Raw genomic sequence first — 19,958 nt, forward strand, 5'->3', positions numbered from 1 at the left:
AAAGCTTGACAATCATTCAATACTATTTACAATTCAAATGTTTAACTACGTACAATCATAAATCAAACATGTGAATATTGATGCTAATTTTTCTCTACAATTACATCCCAACTACTCAGCAAAAGCAATTAACTACAAGTCAAATGTTTAGCTAACCAACATATAATCATGAATTAGTTTACTTTTCCTAATTTTTTGCTACATTCGAAACAAGTAATGATTTTCAAAAAGCTTGACAATCATTCAATACTATTTACAATTCAAATGTTTAACTAAGTACAATCATAAATCAAACATGTGAATATTGATACTAATTTTTCTCCACAATTACATCCCAGCTACTCAACAAAAACAATTAACTACAAGTCAAATGTTTAGCTAAACATAATCATAAATTCTCAGCAAAAACAATTAACTACAAGTCAAATTTTTAGCTAAACATAATCATAAATTGTGGAAAAACATTGACATTAAAATTCTCTATAATACAACTAGATCCAAAATACTTGGCGAACACAAGGATAAATGTCATCATCCATCTATATGTATGTGTTGGATACCTTATAAAGTACTCTTTCAAGTCCCACACTTTGGACGTGGGAGTAGGGACCATCTTCTTCTAAGCTTCTATAAATGACCTCGATTATTAAAATCAACCTAACGAATCTTTACTGCAAGTAGGCTCCGAGGCCTCCCGACCAAGCATTTTCTTCCACGTGTATAAGTATAATTATTAAGACACGTAAGAAAAAGGAAAAAGTAGCCAAAACTTGCATGGGCCGTAATCAAAGGCCTCACGTCAAATTAGACTCCCCATTTTTTCATACGCGTGACAGTCATGCAGAGATCTACCATGATTAAAGCGAAAAATAATTTTTTTTTTGTAAGCCAAGCACCATGGAATTGTAAGCTATTTTTTAATAAAATTGCAGAGACAAATTTTATCGTTGGGGGCAAAATCTTACTATACAACAAAACGGCTAAATTTAATAAGGGAAGTTAATGGAAGCAGACGTGGTTTAATTAGGGTTAGGGTTTAGGATTAGAGTTAAGCGGAAGGGATCAGTCCGGGGAATTCGTTGTTTAGTGAGTCGATTCGATCGATTCTTTTTTCTCGCACTTTCTGCCACTGATTGCCTTTTTTGTACTTGACAGCCAATTATATTATTTAATGCGACTGTTAAAAAAAGCGACCTACTTGTGATTAGTTCTGGCCTAAAAATATCAAAACTTGGTTTTTCTTCTCGCGGTCAAGATGCTGCTCTACAGCTATATTCTTGGAAAGATAGTGCGGATTCCACTGATCTAGTGGCGAAATTGATAGCAGAGGGGGAAACCCTCGTCATAAATTGGTGGCGTGGGGTCTATTGAGGGAATATAGAAGAATATGCAGATGAATATTCAGTAGTGAAGAAGCGGAGGAGAGAGGAGGGGAAGGGAATTAATTGTGAGAAGGCTGAGTCAGCATGACTGACCTGGTGGCGCGGACGGGTCGGCATCAGCAGCGTTATGAGAGCGGCTATCGTCTTGTTGCCGGGTAACATTGCATTCTCTCACTTCCACAAATTCTTCTGATGTATGCTGTTTCAGTTTTGTTCGCTATGTTTTCCTGTTTTAGGCTGTCGGTTGTGCTGTTTTTGGGAGTTGAATCTGTCCTAATCTTCCCAAAACTCATCACTGTATCATCACACTTGGTACACTTTTTTTTTCCAGGTTTTGGGAGCAATGACTGAAGGGCATTTTTTTCCTTCAAGTTTTGATATGATAGCCCAATTGCTTTTTAACCTTGAAATGAGTCCACTGGCGAATTGCTTGTACCAATTCTCAATATCGTGACGGGGGCATTTAATTCTTAAAAATGCAGCTCTTTATCGTAACCATGACGCTGTAGACAATTGTATTCAGTCTATAGTAGCGGACAATTGCTTTAAATCTATAATTTAGATATCTTTTACTTCGTTTAGGGTCAGCTCCACCACTGCGGACCATCTTATTGTGGTTTGGGGTATTAAACCTAGGTCAGTCGTACAAATGTATCTTTCAACTGTTACACGATAACCCTTTAGACAGTTACTTTCTGTCTTTAGTTTAGGCTGCTGGTACCTTTTATTTTTGATGGATACCACAGAGTTACACACATATCAACATCTCTGCCATTAACCTGATTACAACATGTTGAATAAGTGTACACCCATAGCAGAAGTCTGGCATTTTGGTTTAGTCATTGCATGAACACTCCGAGTGCAATGGTACAATTTACATTGCTCTTCACCAATTCTTATATCGGCTCATTACAAGTTTTTTAAAGCAAGGCCATGGAACTGAGACTGTAGGTCACCATTTTTCACTGTGGGGATTTTGATCTGGATCGTTTTCATTAAAATGCACGTTTCTTCCATCATACCACAATCTTTTGGACATTATTTTTTTAGGTAAATTTGTAACATTCCCATCAATTAATACAGGGAAGTGCACTATCAAGTGTAGAACACCTTTAGATGTAGAAGCTACATCAGAAGGGTTTCTATTCCATTATGCCAAAATTTGCCTTCGATTTGCACCCAGCTTCATCTGAGTGATCTTCTGTAACGATACTTGGTACTGAATTAATCCATAGAGCATACTCATTAGGGATTGCACTTGGATGATCATCATGGAGGAATTGCATTCAGGTCACCATCATGGTGGTACTAGATCGCGTCTGATGGTAGTACTAGATCGCGTCTGCTGGATGCAACCATTTGGATGATTACTATCAATCTTTAATTTAGTTTTTATCCTTATTTGATTTAGCTCGTCTTAGTTGATGGATTGAAACTTCGGATAATTGGGAATGTTTAATGTATAAATGTGCATCCTACATTTTACTAATCTTTATCATTCTGTCTTTTTCCTACATGCATGTTTCAAATTACAATGATTTTGTCCAATACGGTTTTGAGAACTGTGCTAAATGACTGGCATAAAGTGCTTTTTTATTTTTTGCGTCGAGTTTGAAATTTAAATTCTTGATTTTTGATCACATTGTAGAAGTCAATTTGCTTATCCTTTCCACCTTTTTCAAACTTCATAACTTTGGTACGGTTACAGCATGATGTGGGGAAAGCTTAGGTTTCAGGTGTAAGATTTGAATCCAGTTCACCCTCAAGTGCATCAATTGGTCACGAGTGACAACCAAATGTACGGTTTTGCCACATCTGCTGGGATTAGATAGGATGCATTGCAAAATTTAAACTTGGGTAACATTTTTTTGTATATCCCAGCAGGATTACATCACAATCCCTTAGAACATTTGCATGTTTCCTTGAAAGGCATCTATAGCTTATGGATTTTTTTGATATATTGCTGAATTATTTTCAGAATTTGCTGACGCTTATTTCATAAATCTACTTCAAAAGTTTTCTTTTTTTCTAAACTACAAAATAATGCTATATATTCCACATTTGTTGTGCCTCAACATTGGTATTTGTTTCTGGGATTGCATGGGCCACCATGTGGTAGGAGTATTTGAACCTGGGCAATGCACCTAGGATTGTTTCCCAACGAGAGTTTACTCCAATTCCTTGACTGTTTGATAACTAGCTTTGAATTTTTCTGGTACAGTGTTGAATTTTTTTCTGTTGTTGGTGATGGTTCTCCTTGATAACCAGCTTTGCATTTTTCTGGTATGTTGTTGAATTGGTGATGCTTATTGGACAAACCTAATTTGTGATATCTTATTTTTTGAAATCCCCAAAAGAATGCTTTGAGACAAATAGTTAGGATTTGTTTGGGAGGTTCTCAATCCTGCGAATTTTTCAGTAATGAGCTTGTGCAACTCAATTATGACCCTGTGATATTTTTTGGGATGGTTTGTTTAAACTTTAGAACAAAATATCCTTTTAGGCACTGCAGCACTTTCACATGAAAAATATGACCAATGCAGCATGGGGACAACTATGCATGCATTGGGCAATTAATAGTCATTAACCTGCAATGACAAAGAGCTGCTTTAGCTCGTTTGAGTTTTATTTGTTTATATCAATGGTAGAACTGGTCTGCATAGACGGTTGCTATTTTGAAACAATGGAATAGCATGCAGTTGCACTTTGTATATAGAAACAGCATAAAGTGAACCGGAATTACCTGATGAACAAAGCACAACCGTTTTAGCAAGGTACTTTTCTTAAAAATTGTGTACACCCCTATACATATCTTGCAGCCAATTAATTTGGTTGCATTAAAAAAGTATGATTCAGGGCTAAGTTATGAATGTTATCCTTGTCTTCACCTTTTTTGTCTCTGGAGGTTGAAAGCATTGGCTTCATCACAGCTTGGTTTTGAATAGCCAGATGGAGCCAATGGGCCTTAGATTTTTACTGTATTCTGCTTCACTTCTGTTATTAGTTCTTTACCAGGGTTTTGTGATATCACCATGGAAATGGAGATCATGCATCTTTGCATCACTTTTTAGTAAATTTCAATTTTATTTTGTCAAATATTGATCTTGTTAAATTATTTTGAATTGGATTCAGCATTGATAGTCAATGATCAATTGTAAATGGGACAGGTGCATTCCGTATCGGTATGCAGGGGCTGATGATGATTGCAATGGTAATTGTAAGCAGAAAATTGAAGTTCTTATGATTACTAAAGAGAATAAACGTGGTCTTCTTTTTCCAAAGGTATTAAAATTATGTTTAATGGCAAATTTATTTCCTTTGGCCTTACCATTTGTTGTTATTTAATGTGTGTGTTACTTCTCCACTGTTCTTCTGTTGTTTTTGTTTTCCTTGGGGCACATACATAAGAATGCATCGTCTACAGGTCATTATTGTTTTTTTGGGATTATTGATCCATAATTGACTTGAGCATTCCAATGAATTTTTCACCAACACAGATTTACATTTCATTGTGTTTTAATTCAATGATCTATTCTACTTAAGAAAACATACATAAGGCTGCAAATTGATGTTTGCTACGGTTCTGACTGCAATCTACATTTTTATATCTGCTATGTGATGGTGTACATGCTTATCTACATATCTTATCTACAATGCTCATGCATTATATTTCATGCCTCTTTATGCATACTATCAGAATGTGACCTTTTACTACTCATAACCAATAGCACAAGGAAGAGTACTGATTTTTTGACTTGTATGTGATGGAAATCTACATCTCTTTGCTGTTATGAACAAGTACAATGTGTTAATCATTTTATTTAGTAATGGTCAATTAGCTTTTAGTTGTAGGCTTTAAATATAATTGTTTTCACTTTGGGATATTCTTTTGCTTTATTCGTTTATTCTTTTTATTCTCACATTCATGAAGTGGCTTGTTGCCCTCCGTTGTAAACATATATAAGTAAGCTCTCACATCATATTTTATCAATGAATACCTTGGTAGTCTTTTTGTGCTTAATTTTTATAATATGGTATCCAATCTGAGTTGGAGCTTGAGATCGGTGAAAGCGTGAAGACCTAGGGATTATTGTTGGGAGAGACTGATTGAAGGATTGCTAGTAGCATATGAAAAAGCCCAAAGGTGTTGTATGTTAGATTTGTATGGATTTGTGGGTAGAAAATTTTAATTTGAATGTATATTTAATATTTATGCAAATCGTGACTAAGTATTATTTGCAAAATAGCTGATTTCTATTAGTTAAATTGTGGTTTGTGGCCAAGCCAAAGCAAATGGAAATCTTGGCAAGATGTTTAACAAAGTCGCATGGTTTAATTTGTGAGCAAATCACAACTCAACTTTTTTTAAAATTGTGCCTACTTTCGTATAAGAATCAATGTTTTTAAAGGATATTTTGATTGCTGTCTTGTTTTAGAAATGGTGTTGGTGTAAATAAATATTCATTTTGGATATTATTACACTTACTTAAGTTAACTTAGGATAATGCATCTCATCGTAATTTGGAATTGAGACACTTAGGGAAGTGTGCACTTAGGGATAGAGCTTGTAGGAGAAATTCCACCTTTTGTGGTCTTATTTTGCTGTTACACTCCACATTCGGTGGGTCATCCACCTCTTGTGGAATATTATATTATTTCTCCTACCTACCCTTAGTATTTCTTACCTACCCTTGTTTCTCATTGAGCCACATGTCATATTTGTGTGCTCATACATCCATATGGCCTTGCCTATATAAGCAGGCCTCTATTCATTGTATTGGTTAATCCAGTTGATCATTTTTATATTGATGAGAATACAGTTTGTTCTTGTCATTCTATTGTTTCTTTTATGCTTTTCATTGTGCCCTTGATCTTGGCAAAATCCAACATGGTATCAGAGCTTTTGGGGCTTCATTGATCAGTTTTTGGAGACATTGTGGAAGGCTTCTACTTTCAGATTTGGGGATCTTCATTTTTTGGGGGCATCATACAGCGATTTGGACATCACCGTTGAATCCGGGAGGCCATTTCCATAAATTTTGATGATAAAGTCGACCTATTTTGGCGAGAAATTTTTTTTTTCCCATCTTGGCTATTTTCGTACGGATTTCGAAATTTTTTTACAAAAAAATTTATTTTTCAAAAATTTTTTTTCGAAAAATTTCAAAAAAAAAAAAATTGAAAAATTTTCAAAAAAAAAAAATCAAAAAAAAAAAAGGGCTTTTGTTTGGGGGTTCGCAGACCCCCCCGTACACAGTACCTGCCGTGTGCAGGTTTTGCAGGGCGCCGTACCTCCGAGCAGCCACAAATCGCTGCCGAACGTTGCGCCACCGCCTCGGTTTCTCCTCCCGCCGGTACTCCCGCCGCCGCCGCGCCGAGATCCGACCCCGCCGGCCTCTGCCTCCAGCACCGGCGACGCACAGACTCCTGCTGGCAAAAGAACCTCGGCGCCGCCCAGTCGACCCGACCGCCACGCAGGCGTCCAGTCAGCAACAGGACCTCGCCATGTGGCCCGAAACAGCCCTCCATATGCCACATAGACCGTACCGTTTGCCACGTCAATGTGCCACACAGCCAGTCCGTACAGTGCCACGTCATCCGTACGGCCTGCACAGTCAGCAGTCTGTACAGTACGGACGCCCAGTCAGTAGGGAGGCGAAGTTTTTGCGACGGTCATACGGCCGTCAAATTTAACACAGTGAATTGTTGACGTCAGCGCCACGTCAACACTTTTTGAATTTTTTTTGACCCCCCTCCATTGGGCTTTTCAGTTTTGCAGTCCAACTTTGGAAGGCCATATCTTGCTCATTTTTGCTCCTTTTTTGGTGCAATTTTTTTTGAAATGGGCTAAAATTTCGTGATCTTCGCAGTGGTGTGGTTATTTTTTGATTTTGGTGCACAGGTTTTTCGGAATTTTCGGATTCTCTCAGCTGTACCTGTCCAATCCTCAATTTTGCAACTTCAAAGGCCTCGTTTGAGCTCATACGACCTCCTTTTCAGGTGCCGTTTTTTTTGAAAGTGCTTATTTTTTCGTCTACTTTCAGAATCTATGATCAGATTTCAGAGATTTTGAGTGAAAATTGTACTTTTAGATATTGGTCTTGTTTGGCCTATTAGGTACTTGTAAATTGTTTGGATCTTAGTTAGATCTCTTGCATTATTAGTTTGAGACTCTTTTGGCCTTATTGAGGCAGTTGTAAAATTGTAAATCAGAAGTCCACTTTGCCATATTTTGCAAGTGGCCCATTGTATATGCACTACTTATAAAGTGCCAAATCATCACATTTGGGGGGGGTTCTTTGATTGAGTGAATTTGGGGGGGTGTTTTGTGTGATTGTGACTCTCTTTGTGCTCTTTCCATTCTTGTTGCAATGAGTCCTAATAAGTTTCCACCATTAACTCCACATAATTATGCATCATGGAAAATTAAAGTATGGAGTAAACTAATGGAAAAGGGTCTCACACACTACATAGATGGAACAATAACAACACCACCTGATCCTAAGGCTGATCCAAATGCTCAATTAGAATGTCTCACAAAGAATTGCATGGCTCTTGGAACCTTATGCAAGTATGTATCAGATGACCTCATTTTCCACATTGAGAAGTGTAAAACAATTAAAGAGGCTTGGGATATGTTTCAGAAATTGTATGGACAAGTTGATGAAATCAGAGGCTATCAGATTGATAATGAGCTCACCAACTTAGATCCCAAGAATTTTGATACAATCCAAGATTATGTAACCAAAGCAAATGAGCTAAGAGCAAAGCTAAAGGATTGTGGAATTGACAAGAAGGATGCTCAATTGATATTCAACTTGTTGGACAAGCTTGCACCAGAATATGCAGCATTTGTATCTAGCTTCCAAACTCATCGTTTGACAGTGGGGAGTACTTATGTTATGCCTTCCTTTGATGCTTTCACAGAAATGTTGATATTGGAACAATCTAAGTTGTTGAACATGGGGTTTCTCAAGTCTTCAAAGTCCAAGGCTTTGGTAGCAAATCAAGGAAATCAAGGAAGTCAAGGCAAAGATTCCAACAAGAAGAAGAAGCAATCCAAGTCTAAACCACACCAGGAAAAAGGACAATCATCCTCTCCATCACAAGGCAATTTTTCATCCTCTTCCAAAAAGGGGACACCACCTAAGAAGGATAAACGAACTTGTGCATATTGCAAAAAGTATGGTCATGATGAGCATCGATGCCACGCAAAGCAAGTTGATGAGTTAACCAATCTTCTCAAGAAAAACAACATCAACTTGCCATCCGCCTACACAAAGAAGGATTCAACTCCTTCCTCTTCCTCACAGTCTAAAGGAAAAGGGCAAGCATTTGTGGCTACAACAGGTTCTTCACAGCAATGGATACTTGACTCAAGTGCCTCATATCACATGGGTTCTACAAAGGAGCAGTTTTCTTCATTGGAGCCATCTAAGGTACCTCACATTTACATAGGTGATGACACACAAGTAGAGGTTGAAGGGAAAGGTTCAGTTGACATGGATGATGGAACATTTGAGAATGTTCTCTATGTTCCTAACTTGTCTACCAACCTTCTCTCCATCTACCAAATCACTCACTATGGGAATGGGAAAAAGGTTGAGTTTACCCCAGATTCAGTTGTGGTAAAGGAACTTGATGATGATGCCTTGGTAGCAGTGGGACAAGTCAATGACAACTCTAGACTTTATTCATTCTCCCACTTTGTGCCAAGTTCACCTTCTAGGGCCTTGCTTACTCATTCAAATTCAGAAAGTAAGCTATGGCATGAGCGGTTTGGTCACCTCAACCACCGCTATCTTCAGCAGCTAAGCACTAAAGACATGGTCACAGGTCTTCTTCGAATCAATTTTTCAGAGGGTGTATGTTCAGGTTGTTCCATGGGCAAGCATCCCGAAGAGAAGTTTGGTAAAGAGAAAACTTGGAGAGCTTTGGAAGTTCTTCAACTTGTTCACAGTGATGTAGCAGGTCCATTTCTAGCACCTTCATTCAGTAAGGCCCGCTATGTTCTTACCTTCATTGATGACTACTCCCGCTTCACTTGGGTCTACTTTCTCATTCATAAGAGTGAAGCATTTGACAGATTTCAGGACTTCAAGACTCGTGTGGAAAAGCAATCAGGGAAAGTGGTCAAGATTCTTCGCACAGATAATGGAAGGGAATATGTGAACAAAAGACTTGAGGATTTTTGTACATTTGAGGGGATTGATCTTCAGCATTCTGTTGCATACACTCCACAGCAGAACGGGGTTGCAGAACGCAAGAATAGAACTCTCAAAGAAATGGCTAGCTGTATGATACATGCATGTTCTCTTGATCCCGCTTTTTGGGCAGAGGCTATCAGTTGTGCCACACACATCCAGAATCGGGTTCCTCATAAAGCTTTGCAAGGTATTACTCCTTTTGAAGTTTGGGCTGGTAGGAAACCGATTGTGAGACATTTCAGAGTCTTTAGGTGTCCAGCATGGGCTCGCATACCTCCACAGAAACGCAAGGCATTGGAACCTCAGAGTCGACCTTGCATATTTGTTGGATATCCTGAGGGTGTTAAGGCATACAGATTGATAGATCCAGAGACACATGAGGTATTCATTGAGAGGAGTGTTCACTTTGAGGAAAGCTCTCCTAGCTTAGCCTCTCTACCTCCTCCACCTTCCTCCTTTGTGGATAGTGATGTTAGTGATTCAGATGATGAGACTCCCTCAACTCCGACTCGCAGGGTTACACCTCCGCAGGGTCCACTAGCAGTTGAGGAGCCTCGTTCTCCACCCCCACCTAGACCTCGTTGGGCTCGACAGATACTTGAGTCCGCGGGTTCTCTTGTTGGGGATCCTTTGGATACACGGAGAACTCGATCATAACATCAGGATCTTCCACATGCATTCATTACTACCGCTTCCGATCCACAGACATTTAGGGAAGCATCAGGGGTTCCTGAGTGGGACCAAGCTATGGAGGAAGAGTATAGTTCCTTGATGAGGAACAACACATGGGATTTAGTCCATCTCCCTAAGGGGAGAAAGATGGTTCGATGTAAGTGGATCTATCGGACCAAGTTTGCAGCGGATGGTAGTGTGGATAAGTATAAGGCTTGGCTTGTTGCAAAAGGTTTCTCGCAGGTTGCAGGTGTTGACTATACTGAGACCTTTGCACCCGTAGCCAAGATGAACTCATTCGTTTGACACTTGCTATTGCTGCAGCTCATGGTTGGGCTGTACATCAGATGGATGTGAAGAGTGCTTTTCTTCATGGTGATCTTGATGAGGAGATTTATATGGAGCAGCCATAGGGTTTCATCCAGGATACTTCCTTGGTTTGCAGACTAAGGAAATCTCTCTATGGCCTTAAGCAGGCCCCCAGGGCTTGGTACGCCAAGATGGATTCCTTTCTTCTCTCCGCCGGGTTCACCAGGTGTCATTCCGATCCGAATGTTTAGATTTTGCGACAGGATGACTCTCACTTGATACTTGTGCTCTATGTTGATGACTTGATCATTACAGGGAGTATTTCATCCATCATTAGCAGGGTCAAATCTGCTTTGCATGACAGATTTGCTATGACTGACTTGGGTCTTTTGCACTACTTTCTCGGGATAGAGATTTCACAGTCACCTTCCGGGATCACACTATCGCAGCCCAAGTATGCTCTTGATCTACTTGCACGTTTTCATATGGCTGATTGTAGGCCTGCCCTGACTCCCTTTCTTTCAGGAGTCAAGCTTGAGGCTCATTGTTCTTCTCCACCAGTTGATGCCACTTTATATCTTCAGCTTGTGGGTAGTCTCATCTACTTGACTCATACACGCCCTGATATTTCATTTGCAGTTGGCATGGTTTCCCGCTTCATGCAGGAACCACATGAGCTTCATTGGAAAGCCGCCAAACGCATTCTACATTACATCCAGGGTACACATCACTATGGGATTCACTATGCAGCAGGCACAGGACTTCGCTTGGTTGGTTACACAGACTTCGATTGGGCTGGCGATCTAGTTGATCGTAAGTCTACTTCTGGTTACAGTTTTCACCTTGGTTCGGGCCCCATTTGTTGGCAGAGCAAGAAGCAACATGCTATTGCTCTCTCTTCGACTGAGGCTGAGTATCGAGGCGCTGTTAACGCAGCGACTGAGACCATTTGGCTCCAGCAGATTCTCACAGAGTTTGGTTTCACCACTCCACGACCGACAGTTCTACATTGTAACAATCAGAGTGCCATTGCGATTTCGAAGAACCCGGTCCAGCACCAGCGTACCAAACACATCGAGATTCATATGCACTATATCCGAGAGCTCATCCAGGAGCAGGTCATTGATTTGCAGTATTGTCCTACAGCAAAGCAGGTTGCTGACATATTCACCAAACCTTTCACCGAGAGTAAGTTCCAGCAGTTGTGAGCTCTCTTGGGGGTGCGGGATGTGGCATTAGGGGGGGTCAGCTGACTTCTCCTTCCTCTCTTATGGGGGGGACTTTTTCCTCTTTGAGGTTTTGTCCTTCTTCTTTGAGAGTCTTTTGTACATTCATCTCTCTTTTGGGGGGTAGTTTTTTCCCATTGGGTTTTCTCCCTTTCTCCGTTTGTGAGAGATTTCATTGCATAGTTTTGCTTGCATTTGCATATTGTACATGGGTACCTATCATGGCCTAGTAGCCGGGACCCATCTTGCATTGTTGACTTGAGTCTTCATTCCCCTAAGTTGCACTTAAGGGGGGGTGTTGGTGTAAATAAATATTCATTTTGGATATTATTACACTTACTTAAGTTAACATAGGATAATGCATCTCTTCATAGTTTGGATTTGAGACACTTAGGGAAGTGTGCACATAGGGATAGAGCTTGTAGGAGAAATTCCACCTTTTGTGGTCTTATTTTGCTATTACACTCCACATTCGGTGGGTCATCCACCTCTTGTGGAATATTATATTATTTCTCCTACCTACCCTTAGTATTTCTTACCTACCCTTGTTTCTCATTGAGCCACATGTCATATTTGTGTGCTCATACATCCATATGGCCTTGCCTATATAAGCAGGCCTCTATTCATTGTATTGGTTAATCCAGTTGATCATTTTTATATTGATGAGAATACAGTTTGTTCTTGTCATTCTATTGTCTCTTTTATGCTTTTCATTGTGCCTTTGATCTTGGCAAAATCCAACAAATGGATCTATTTTAGGAAAAATTTGACCATTTTTCATCTATTTTTTGAATAATTTATTGTTTTTGAAAGATTTTGTGAGTAGTGTGGTTTAGTTTAGTTGCTAGGGTTTTTGTTGTATATTAGAAGAGTTCAAGTTGCGGGAGGGAAGAATAGTATAAATGTTCTCTTTATCGAACATCATGTTGGGAGGCAACTAGAGGTTTTCTAGTCGGCTGGTGACTGTAGGTGAAGACCAAGACAAATTTGATGAATGCGATAGAGTAGTCATGTTGATTAAATTGTTTGTTATTGATGAAATGCTTCTTGAAGTGTAGATAGGGATGACTTTAGTTGAAATTTGGAAGCATTTGCAAGAGTTGCATGAGACTTCAGACAAGCGCAAAGCTTTTTTCTTTAGGAAGATGCTAATGTTGATTATGATGAATGAGAAAGCATCCTTGCAAGAGAATTTGCCCAAGATAAAGGGACATTTGAGATTAGTTGTTAGCAACTGGTTGAAAGATGGAAGAGGAGGATATGGGGGTAGTCACATTGAAATTCTTATAACATCATCACATAACTTGGACTTAGGGCTAATTCACCATCACATGTCATGCAAGGAGTATAATCATTTTGATTAAAATAACATCATGCAAGGATGACAATAAAAAATGGACATCATTAATGCAAACATCTTTGTCTTCATTAGATATAGTATGAAAAGAGGGGAAAGTGCACAAGGGTAAATCATCATCATTAGTTATGCTATGTCACAAGGTTCAAGTTTGTGTTCGGCAATAATAAAATTTTGATGAAAAGGAGAAAAAATTCAAAAAAAGTTTGTGATAAAATTCGCCCTATATAAATTTGAAAAAAAAAGTAATACATCCAAAAAATTAAACAATATTATGTTAAATTTGAATACATCATAATAAATATAAAAGCATTATAACATAACTACTTTTTCATTTTTTAATTTAAATATTATTAATACATAAATAATAAATATATTAAAATTATATATTAAATAACATATTATAAATAAAAATCTAATTTAAATATTTAAAATTCAAAATATTAATATATTGAATAAAAAGCAAATCTACATTGTTTATAAAATAAACTATAATGATATTAAATTGCATTGCAAAAATATAACATGAGCACAAGGATATAGAACTAGGAAGGATCGCTTTAATTAATACAAGGCTTTGATGGTTAAAGTGGATCGATACTTGAATAGGAATGGGGCAAATTTCTCTTATATGCCATCCTCTATCGTACATGCTTTATTTATCCCATTGAGTTTCATATTGCAAAATATAATGAACTCGGATGAGATATAGAACTCCACACGGTGACTCTTGTTTTGAGGTACCAAATGACCAAACATGCTAAGCAAAACCCTTCCGTATGCTTTGACCATGGTATTCTACTCGCTTGTCACCAATGATGGGATAAAAAGAGACAAATAGTGAGCAGATGAGAGATATTAGTGGCCCTAAAAAATTAAATTTTAATATTAAAATGGTAAGTCCTTGCCCGTATGAATATTAGGGCAAATGAACATGAGTTTTTAAGATTTTTTTGAAGTTCAATGAATATCAAATTTCATAGATGAAATTTGGTGAACCTTGTGATGAAGGTTACATGAGTATAATCAACACTAGGCTCATGAAAATCACTCACTAGTCATAAGAGAAGTATAATCAATATCAAGATTTTGAAAGTCACTATTACTTGTCATAGGAGAAGTGTAATCAACATCAAGCTCATGGACTAGCAAAGTGAAAGCATCCAAAATAGAAGTTAAAACAATGACAAGTTTTTTGGAAGATGAAATGTCATATTCACAATGAAATAATTTTCATGGAACATGCACCATGATTCTTAGGGTAAAAAGACATGATGTCAGCAAGGATCAAGGGATCATATATAAGTATATAACAAATTGCAAGTCAAAATTGTTGATACATGCATGCACAATGGCCAAGGATGAAGGTTGATGTTAATTTGTGACTAAAATTTAGCAACAAAAAATGCACAAGTGGGGTCCCACAATCAATCAAGTGCTTGTTGGGATAAGTGTGTCACACACTTTGCAATTCTAATGTCTGATTTATTTATTATTTATTAATTATTTGTGATCTCTCATTGAAAAGGGTGTTCCACTATCAATGGCCATGTTGCCATGTGTATGCATTGATACGATGTGTGTAAGAGAATTTTTTGTCATGTAAGATGTGTAAAGATTATTTGTGACAATGTAAGAAGATGTACAAGGTGTAATCGTTTCAATGGCATGCACAAGTGCATGTGATAGGGGGTTACATTGTTGACCAACTTATGACACATGTTACGATGGGTCATAGAGCATCTTTGAATGAAGATAATGGAGCCAAGGTGTAAGATATTTTGTGACACACGTAGGGGGACATGTAGGAGGGAGGGTACATTGTTGACTTGACTTGTTGATCAACTTACACATTTTATTAGGTGTCATAGAGCATCTTTGATTCAAGATAATGGCATCAAGGTGTAAGAAATTTGGTGACATGCAATGGCATGTAATAGGGGGGTTACATTGTTGACTTGACTTGTTGATCAACTTATGAGACATGTTTTGACTCATCATAGAGCATCTTTGAATGGAGATAATGGAGCCAAAATGGAATGCCCAAGTTGGTGATGTGGTAATGACACCTTATAATAGTTTATATTAGGTATAAGGAATTATGCTATTTTTAGTTGGTGGAATAAGAATAGAATGAGGTGTTAGAATTTAAGTAATGTGGGTTTGGGCACCATACCTTTCATGTGTTGACTCATGGTTAGTGTTTTACTACACATGGTTACATGGATTGCTTCTCCTATTTGTTTGGTGCAAGAGATGGAGTTCTCGTAATGTATTTCTAGGGTATAAATATGTTGTAAAAAATCAATTCAAAGCTATTGATTGATGTGATTTCTTGAGAGGGCCTGAGCTTGCATTTATATTGTAACCTCTTTGGTGTTGGTAGAAATACAATTAGTTCAAGTTTGGAGGTTGGGTTTTTTCCCCAAAGAGTTTTCCTAGGATAAACACGATGCTATAAATGAATCTTTTTGTATATCTTTTCTTTCTTGCAAACTGTGATCATATTTTTTGAACATTTCTTCTCTCATAGATAAAAGTAGGAAGCGTTTCTACTAACTAAACTTTTTTCATTTGGTATTAGACCTTGATCAACTTAGCTCTAGGTGGTAGGAAATCTTTGTTTTGAGCTAATCTTGGTTTGAATGGGAGCATAGATAGATCTTTGTTTTAGGGAGATGGAAATTGTGTTGAGGCTAGAGATGGAATCATTTAATGACACCCATTTTGATCTTTGGAAGCTTAAGATGGAAGGCCTACTCATAGATTGTGATCTGTGGGTTGCAGTATATGGAAACAAACTTTTGTTGGATAAGAGGGTGAGAAGTATTATCAAACTTTGCTTGGCCAATTTGGTGTTCTTGAATGTTTTGGGAGAACTCTCACTATAGAGAGCCTTTTGAAAAGGTTGGGGAATTTGTACCAAGCAAAATCCTTGGTCAAGAAGCCTTTTCTATGGAAGAAGTTTTACACTTTGAGGATGGCTAATGTAGATCGATATGGTTGTAATCTAGTTGCAATTGATTGGTGTGCAAATGGAAGACAAGATCAATGCATAATCTTGTGTTTTGTGAAACTTGGACAATTTGGTGATGATTATTGAATTTTATTGTTTCAAAACTGGTGCTTGTTGAGGTAATGGCTACTTTATTCTTGGAGGAGTTTGATGCAAAGGCTATGGAATTTGCCAAGGAAGCATCAACTTTTGGTGGATGGTCAAAGGAGAAAAGGGAAGAAGAAGTACAAGAATGAAAAAGGTTGATCTAAGGCTCTAAGTAAAAAGTTAAAGGTAAAATGTTGGAATTGTGGCAAGATAGGTCATTTTAAAAGATACTTAAAATAGGAGAAAAAGAAGAAAACCAAAGGTGAATCTTATGATTTTGATAAGTCTTATCAAGAGAATGCAAGTGATGCTTTGTTGCAGCCTTGGCTACACATGCATATGAGGATGCATGGATGATTGACTTTAGAGCATCTTTCTAGATGACTCTTGGTAGTGGTTTAAAAACTAGAAGAGTTTTGATGGTTGGAAGTTCTACCTCAATGACAAATCTTGTGTTAGTATTGTTGGTCACGTGAGAGGCAAGATTTGATAATCCAATGGGAGGATCAAGGGTATTACTAAAATCTTGCTTATCCTTGGTTTGTGACAACACTTGTTATTTGTTTGCTAAATCAATGATGTGGGTGTGTAGGTTGTCTTCGGCAATGGACGATGTAAGATGGTTAAAGGAACTATGGTGCTCATGAAGGGGGTTTGAGTTGGTAGTTCTTTTCTATTTGATGCCAACACTTACATATGGTGCAATACTTCTTTTGTACATGCAATGAAGAGATTTGCTAAATCTACATCTTTGATGTCGAAATTTGTAGCGAAGAGATCCATCATATCCAATTCTAATGGTTGTTTATTTTGGGTACTTAAGCATGGTTACCTTAGAGTGCAAGTGAAGGCAATGTTAAGGCACCAATGCATGTGCCAAATTGGTGAGAAATGGCTAAGGACCTTGCATAATTAAAGTCTTGTAGAGGGCTTGTTGATTGTTCTCTTAAGTTTGATTTTTGCGAGCTTTGTGTTTATGAAAAACAAATTGTTATTAGTTTTACATGATTTGTTAAAATTCTTCGAGGATTTTGAATCTTATGAATTTTGATGTATTTGGTCTTGTAAACGTATGGTTCTGATCAAAATCTTTGTATTATGTGTCATTTATTGATGATTTTTTCATATGGACTTGGGTTTATTTTCATAGGAGCAAATTTAAGGTTTTTAGTTGGTTCATGGAGTTTAATGCTCTTGTGAAGAACTAGTCTAGTAAAAAGATCAAAATATTGATGACTAATAGCAGTGGGGAATCCTGTTCAACAAAGATTGACAAATTTTGCAAAGAGAATAAAATTGAAAGGCATAGGACAGCTCCATACTCCTGTCAACAATTGAAGTTGCAGAAAACATGAATAGAACATTGATGGAGGAGAGGACTGGTGGTATGCTTAGTGGTGTTGAATTGGAACAAAATCTTGGGAAAGAGGTATTTAGCATTGCATGTTATTGAAAAATAGGTCTCCTACATTTGCATTCTATGGAGGTTTCAATAGGTAAAAGTCCTTGCTTTATCTTTGAGTTTTTTGGTTGGGACGTATATGCTTATTTGCATAAATAGAAGAGGTTAAAGTTTGATTATAAGGTTGTGAAATGGATTTTCTTTGGCTATTGTGTTGGTGTGAAAAGGTACAAGCTTTGAGATCTTGTGGTTGTGTAAAGTTCTATACAAAAATATGATCTTCAAAGAGATTAGGCCTTCGCTTGTTGTTGAGCAACTAGATGGAAGTGTGAAGTCTACAATTTAGTTATAGTCAAAGATTGAGACAATTATACTTGAATCTGAATTAGAGTTTTAGGATGGATCAGATGAGGAGGTGACTATTGAGAGCTTAGATAGTTTTGAGAAAGAAGAACCTCAATGTAATATCCAGCCCTGATATTTTTTTTTGAAATTGTTTGCAAGTTTTGAAAGCCAATGTATAAACTGTTTGCTGATTGTTTGTTTTCAGATTTCATTTACCAATTAAGAGCATACATTTAATGGATTGGACTGAATACCAATATGCTAAAATAATAAGTTCAGCATAAAATCCTTCAATACAATACGTAGAATCTGAAAATGATGCGCAATACGATAAGAAGATCTGGAAATATGACATTGATGAAGACTTCAAACAATGAACAGCAGTTTGGTAAGCTTTGTATGACTGTCCCAAAACACAAGAATCTGAAATCTCTTGTAAAAGTTCACTCCAAAATGCCTTACAAACTTGTATCTTCTTATCCTACCCCAAATGCCTTAGCTAGGAGATTTTAAATTATCAAAATGCAGATTGAACTCCAGGGAGCATCCACATGTGCCAGGGCAAGATAAGAGCTCCTCTCTAGAGGGGCAATTTCACTTAAAAAATCAGTGGTTTACCAAATATTGCATATGACACATGGAAATGGGGTGTCTAGTTGCTAAGAATCCATTGGATCAATACCCAAAATGAGCAAAGGCTTATTTTCGAAGATATGAGCAGAAAGATGTTTCTGTGCATAGCTGGAATGGTAGGACCAGCATTGGGAAAAGTCTTCAAAACCCCATGAAACTTGGACAACACTCTATAAAGGAATTAAATGTAATGACCCCACTTTGAAATAGAATTTAATAATAATAAAATTAAAATTCAACATAATAAAAATAAAACTAAAATTAAAATATAAAAGAATATAATTATATATAAATAAAATTTAATTAAGTTAATGAATGGTCAAAAGACAAAATTTGAAAAGTTGTAACTCCCTCAAACATGAGATATAAAAGGGAGGAGAACCTTATTTGAGAAGGGGATAATTTGGGAATCAGAAGTGCAGATCTGATCATGAAAGGTTGTGTCCCTTTCAAAAGGCAGATATAATGAAGAGCTGCACTCTTTCAAAGGGTTGCTAATTGTAGAAAGGGTGTGTCTCTTGCCAAAGGGCATACATGATGAAGAGGCTGACCTATCTCTCACATGGAAAGATATAAAGGAAAGGAAAAGAAGCATACACAGCAAAGATTATTCGATCACAGGGGAAACATAAATAACAACCTTTAGATAAAGGAGAAGCGTCTTTAGCAATCAGCGAACTGAAGGGATCAAGAACAGTGGACCACCAAGACATATATATAACAGACTGCTACATTAGGTGAACTGTGATAAATTGGAAATGTAAAGGAACAGCCAGAATTTACAACCATACTACCAGTTAATGCAGATCTGGTATGATCTTCCCTATTCATGACTTTATAGCATAATAGAATACGATTGCAGATCGAATGTCTATTAAGATTATACAATACCTTTCGGCCAATTATACTTGGCGTATCATTCTTGGTAATAAACAATACTAAAAGAATTTATTTATAATTACATAATTATGAATGGTATACGTAATTCATATTATATCTGGCATAAGGAACAATCAATGATGGACAATTATATATATTGAGCGAACTGCCATGATAGTAATATAAGGGAGTACAAGGAGGGAGAACGGTGATGAGGTCCTCCTCTAGGTACGCCACCTCATGTTAGTTGACCTGTGGTCCCATGAGGACAAGGGGGTGTAGACAGAATTCACCGCTCTTGGACCTAGAGGGGAAGGACGTTTAGGACACCCTATTGCATCTTTCCAAACTTTGTCACAATTGATTTTTTGAATTAAGGGAATTCTAACCACAAGAGAAGGATAAGGATGGAAGTGATGAAGGAGAACGGTGATAGGATACCT

At 37.5% G+C, this 19,958-nt stretch overlaps 1 protein-coding gene across 1 annotated transcript in view; it reads left to right on the forward strand.

Annotated features, from left to right (window-relative positions):
• Positions 1–832: 832 nt before the first annotated feature.
• LOC131038739 (nudix hydrolase 16, mitochondrial) overlaps positions 833–19,958 on the forward strand; it is an 85,738-nt gene continuing 66,612 nt past the window's right edge. The window contains exons 1-2 of the mRNA XM_057971277.2: positions 833–1,537; positions 4,550–4,664. Coding sequence (XP_057827260.1) covers positions 1,467–1,537; positions 4,550–4,664 — 186 coding nt within the window. The 5' untranslated portion in view covers positions 833–1,466. The remainder of the gene's footprint in view (positions 1,538–4,549; positions 4,665–19,958) is intronic.

The sequence above is a fragment of the Cryptomeria japonica genome, chromosome 3 (genome assembly GCF_030272615.1).
Source record: "Cryptomeria japonica chromosome 3, Sugi_1.0, whole genome shotgun sequence".
NCBI classification, from domain to species: Eukaryota; Viridiplantae; Streptophyta; class Pinopsida; order Cupressales; family Cupressaceae; genus Cryptomeria; species Cryptomeria japonica.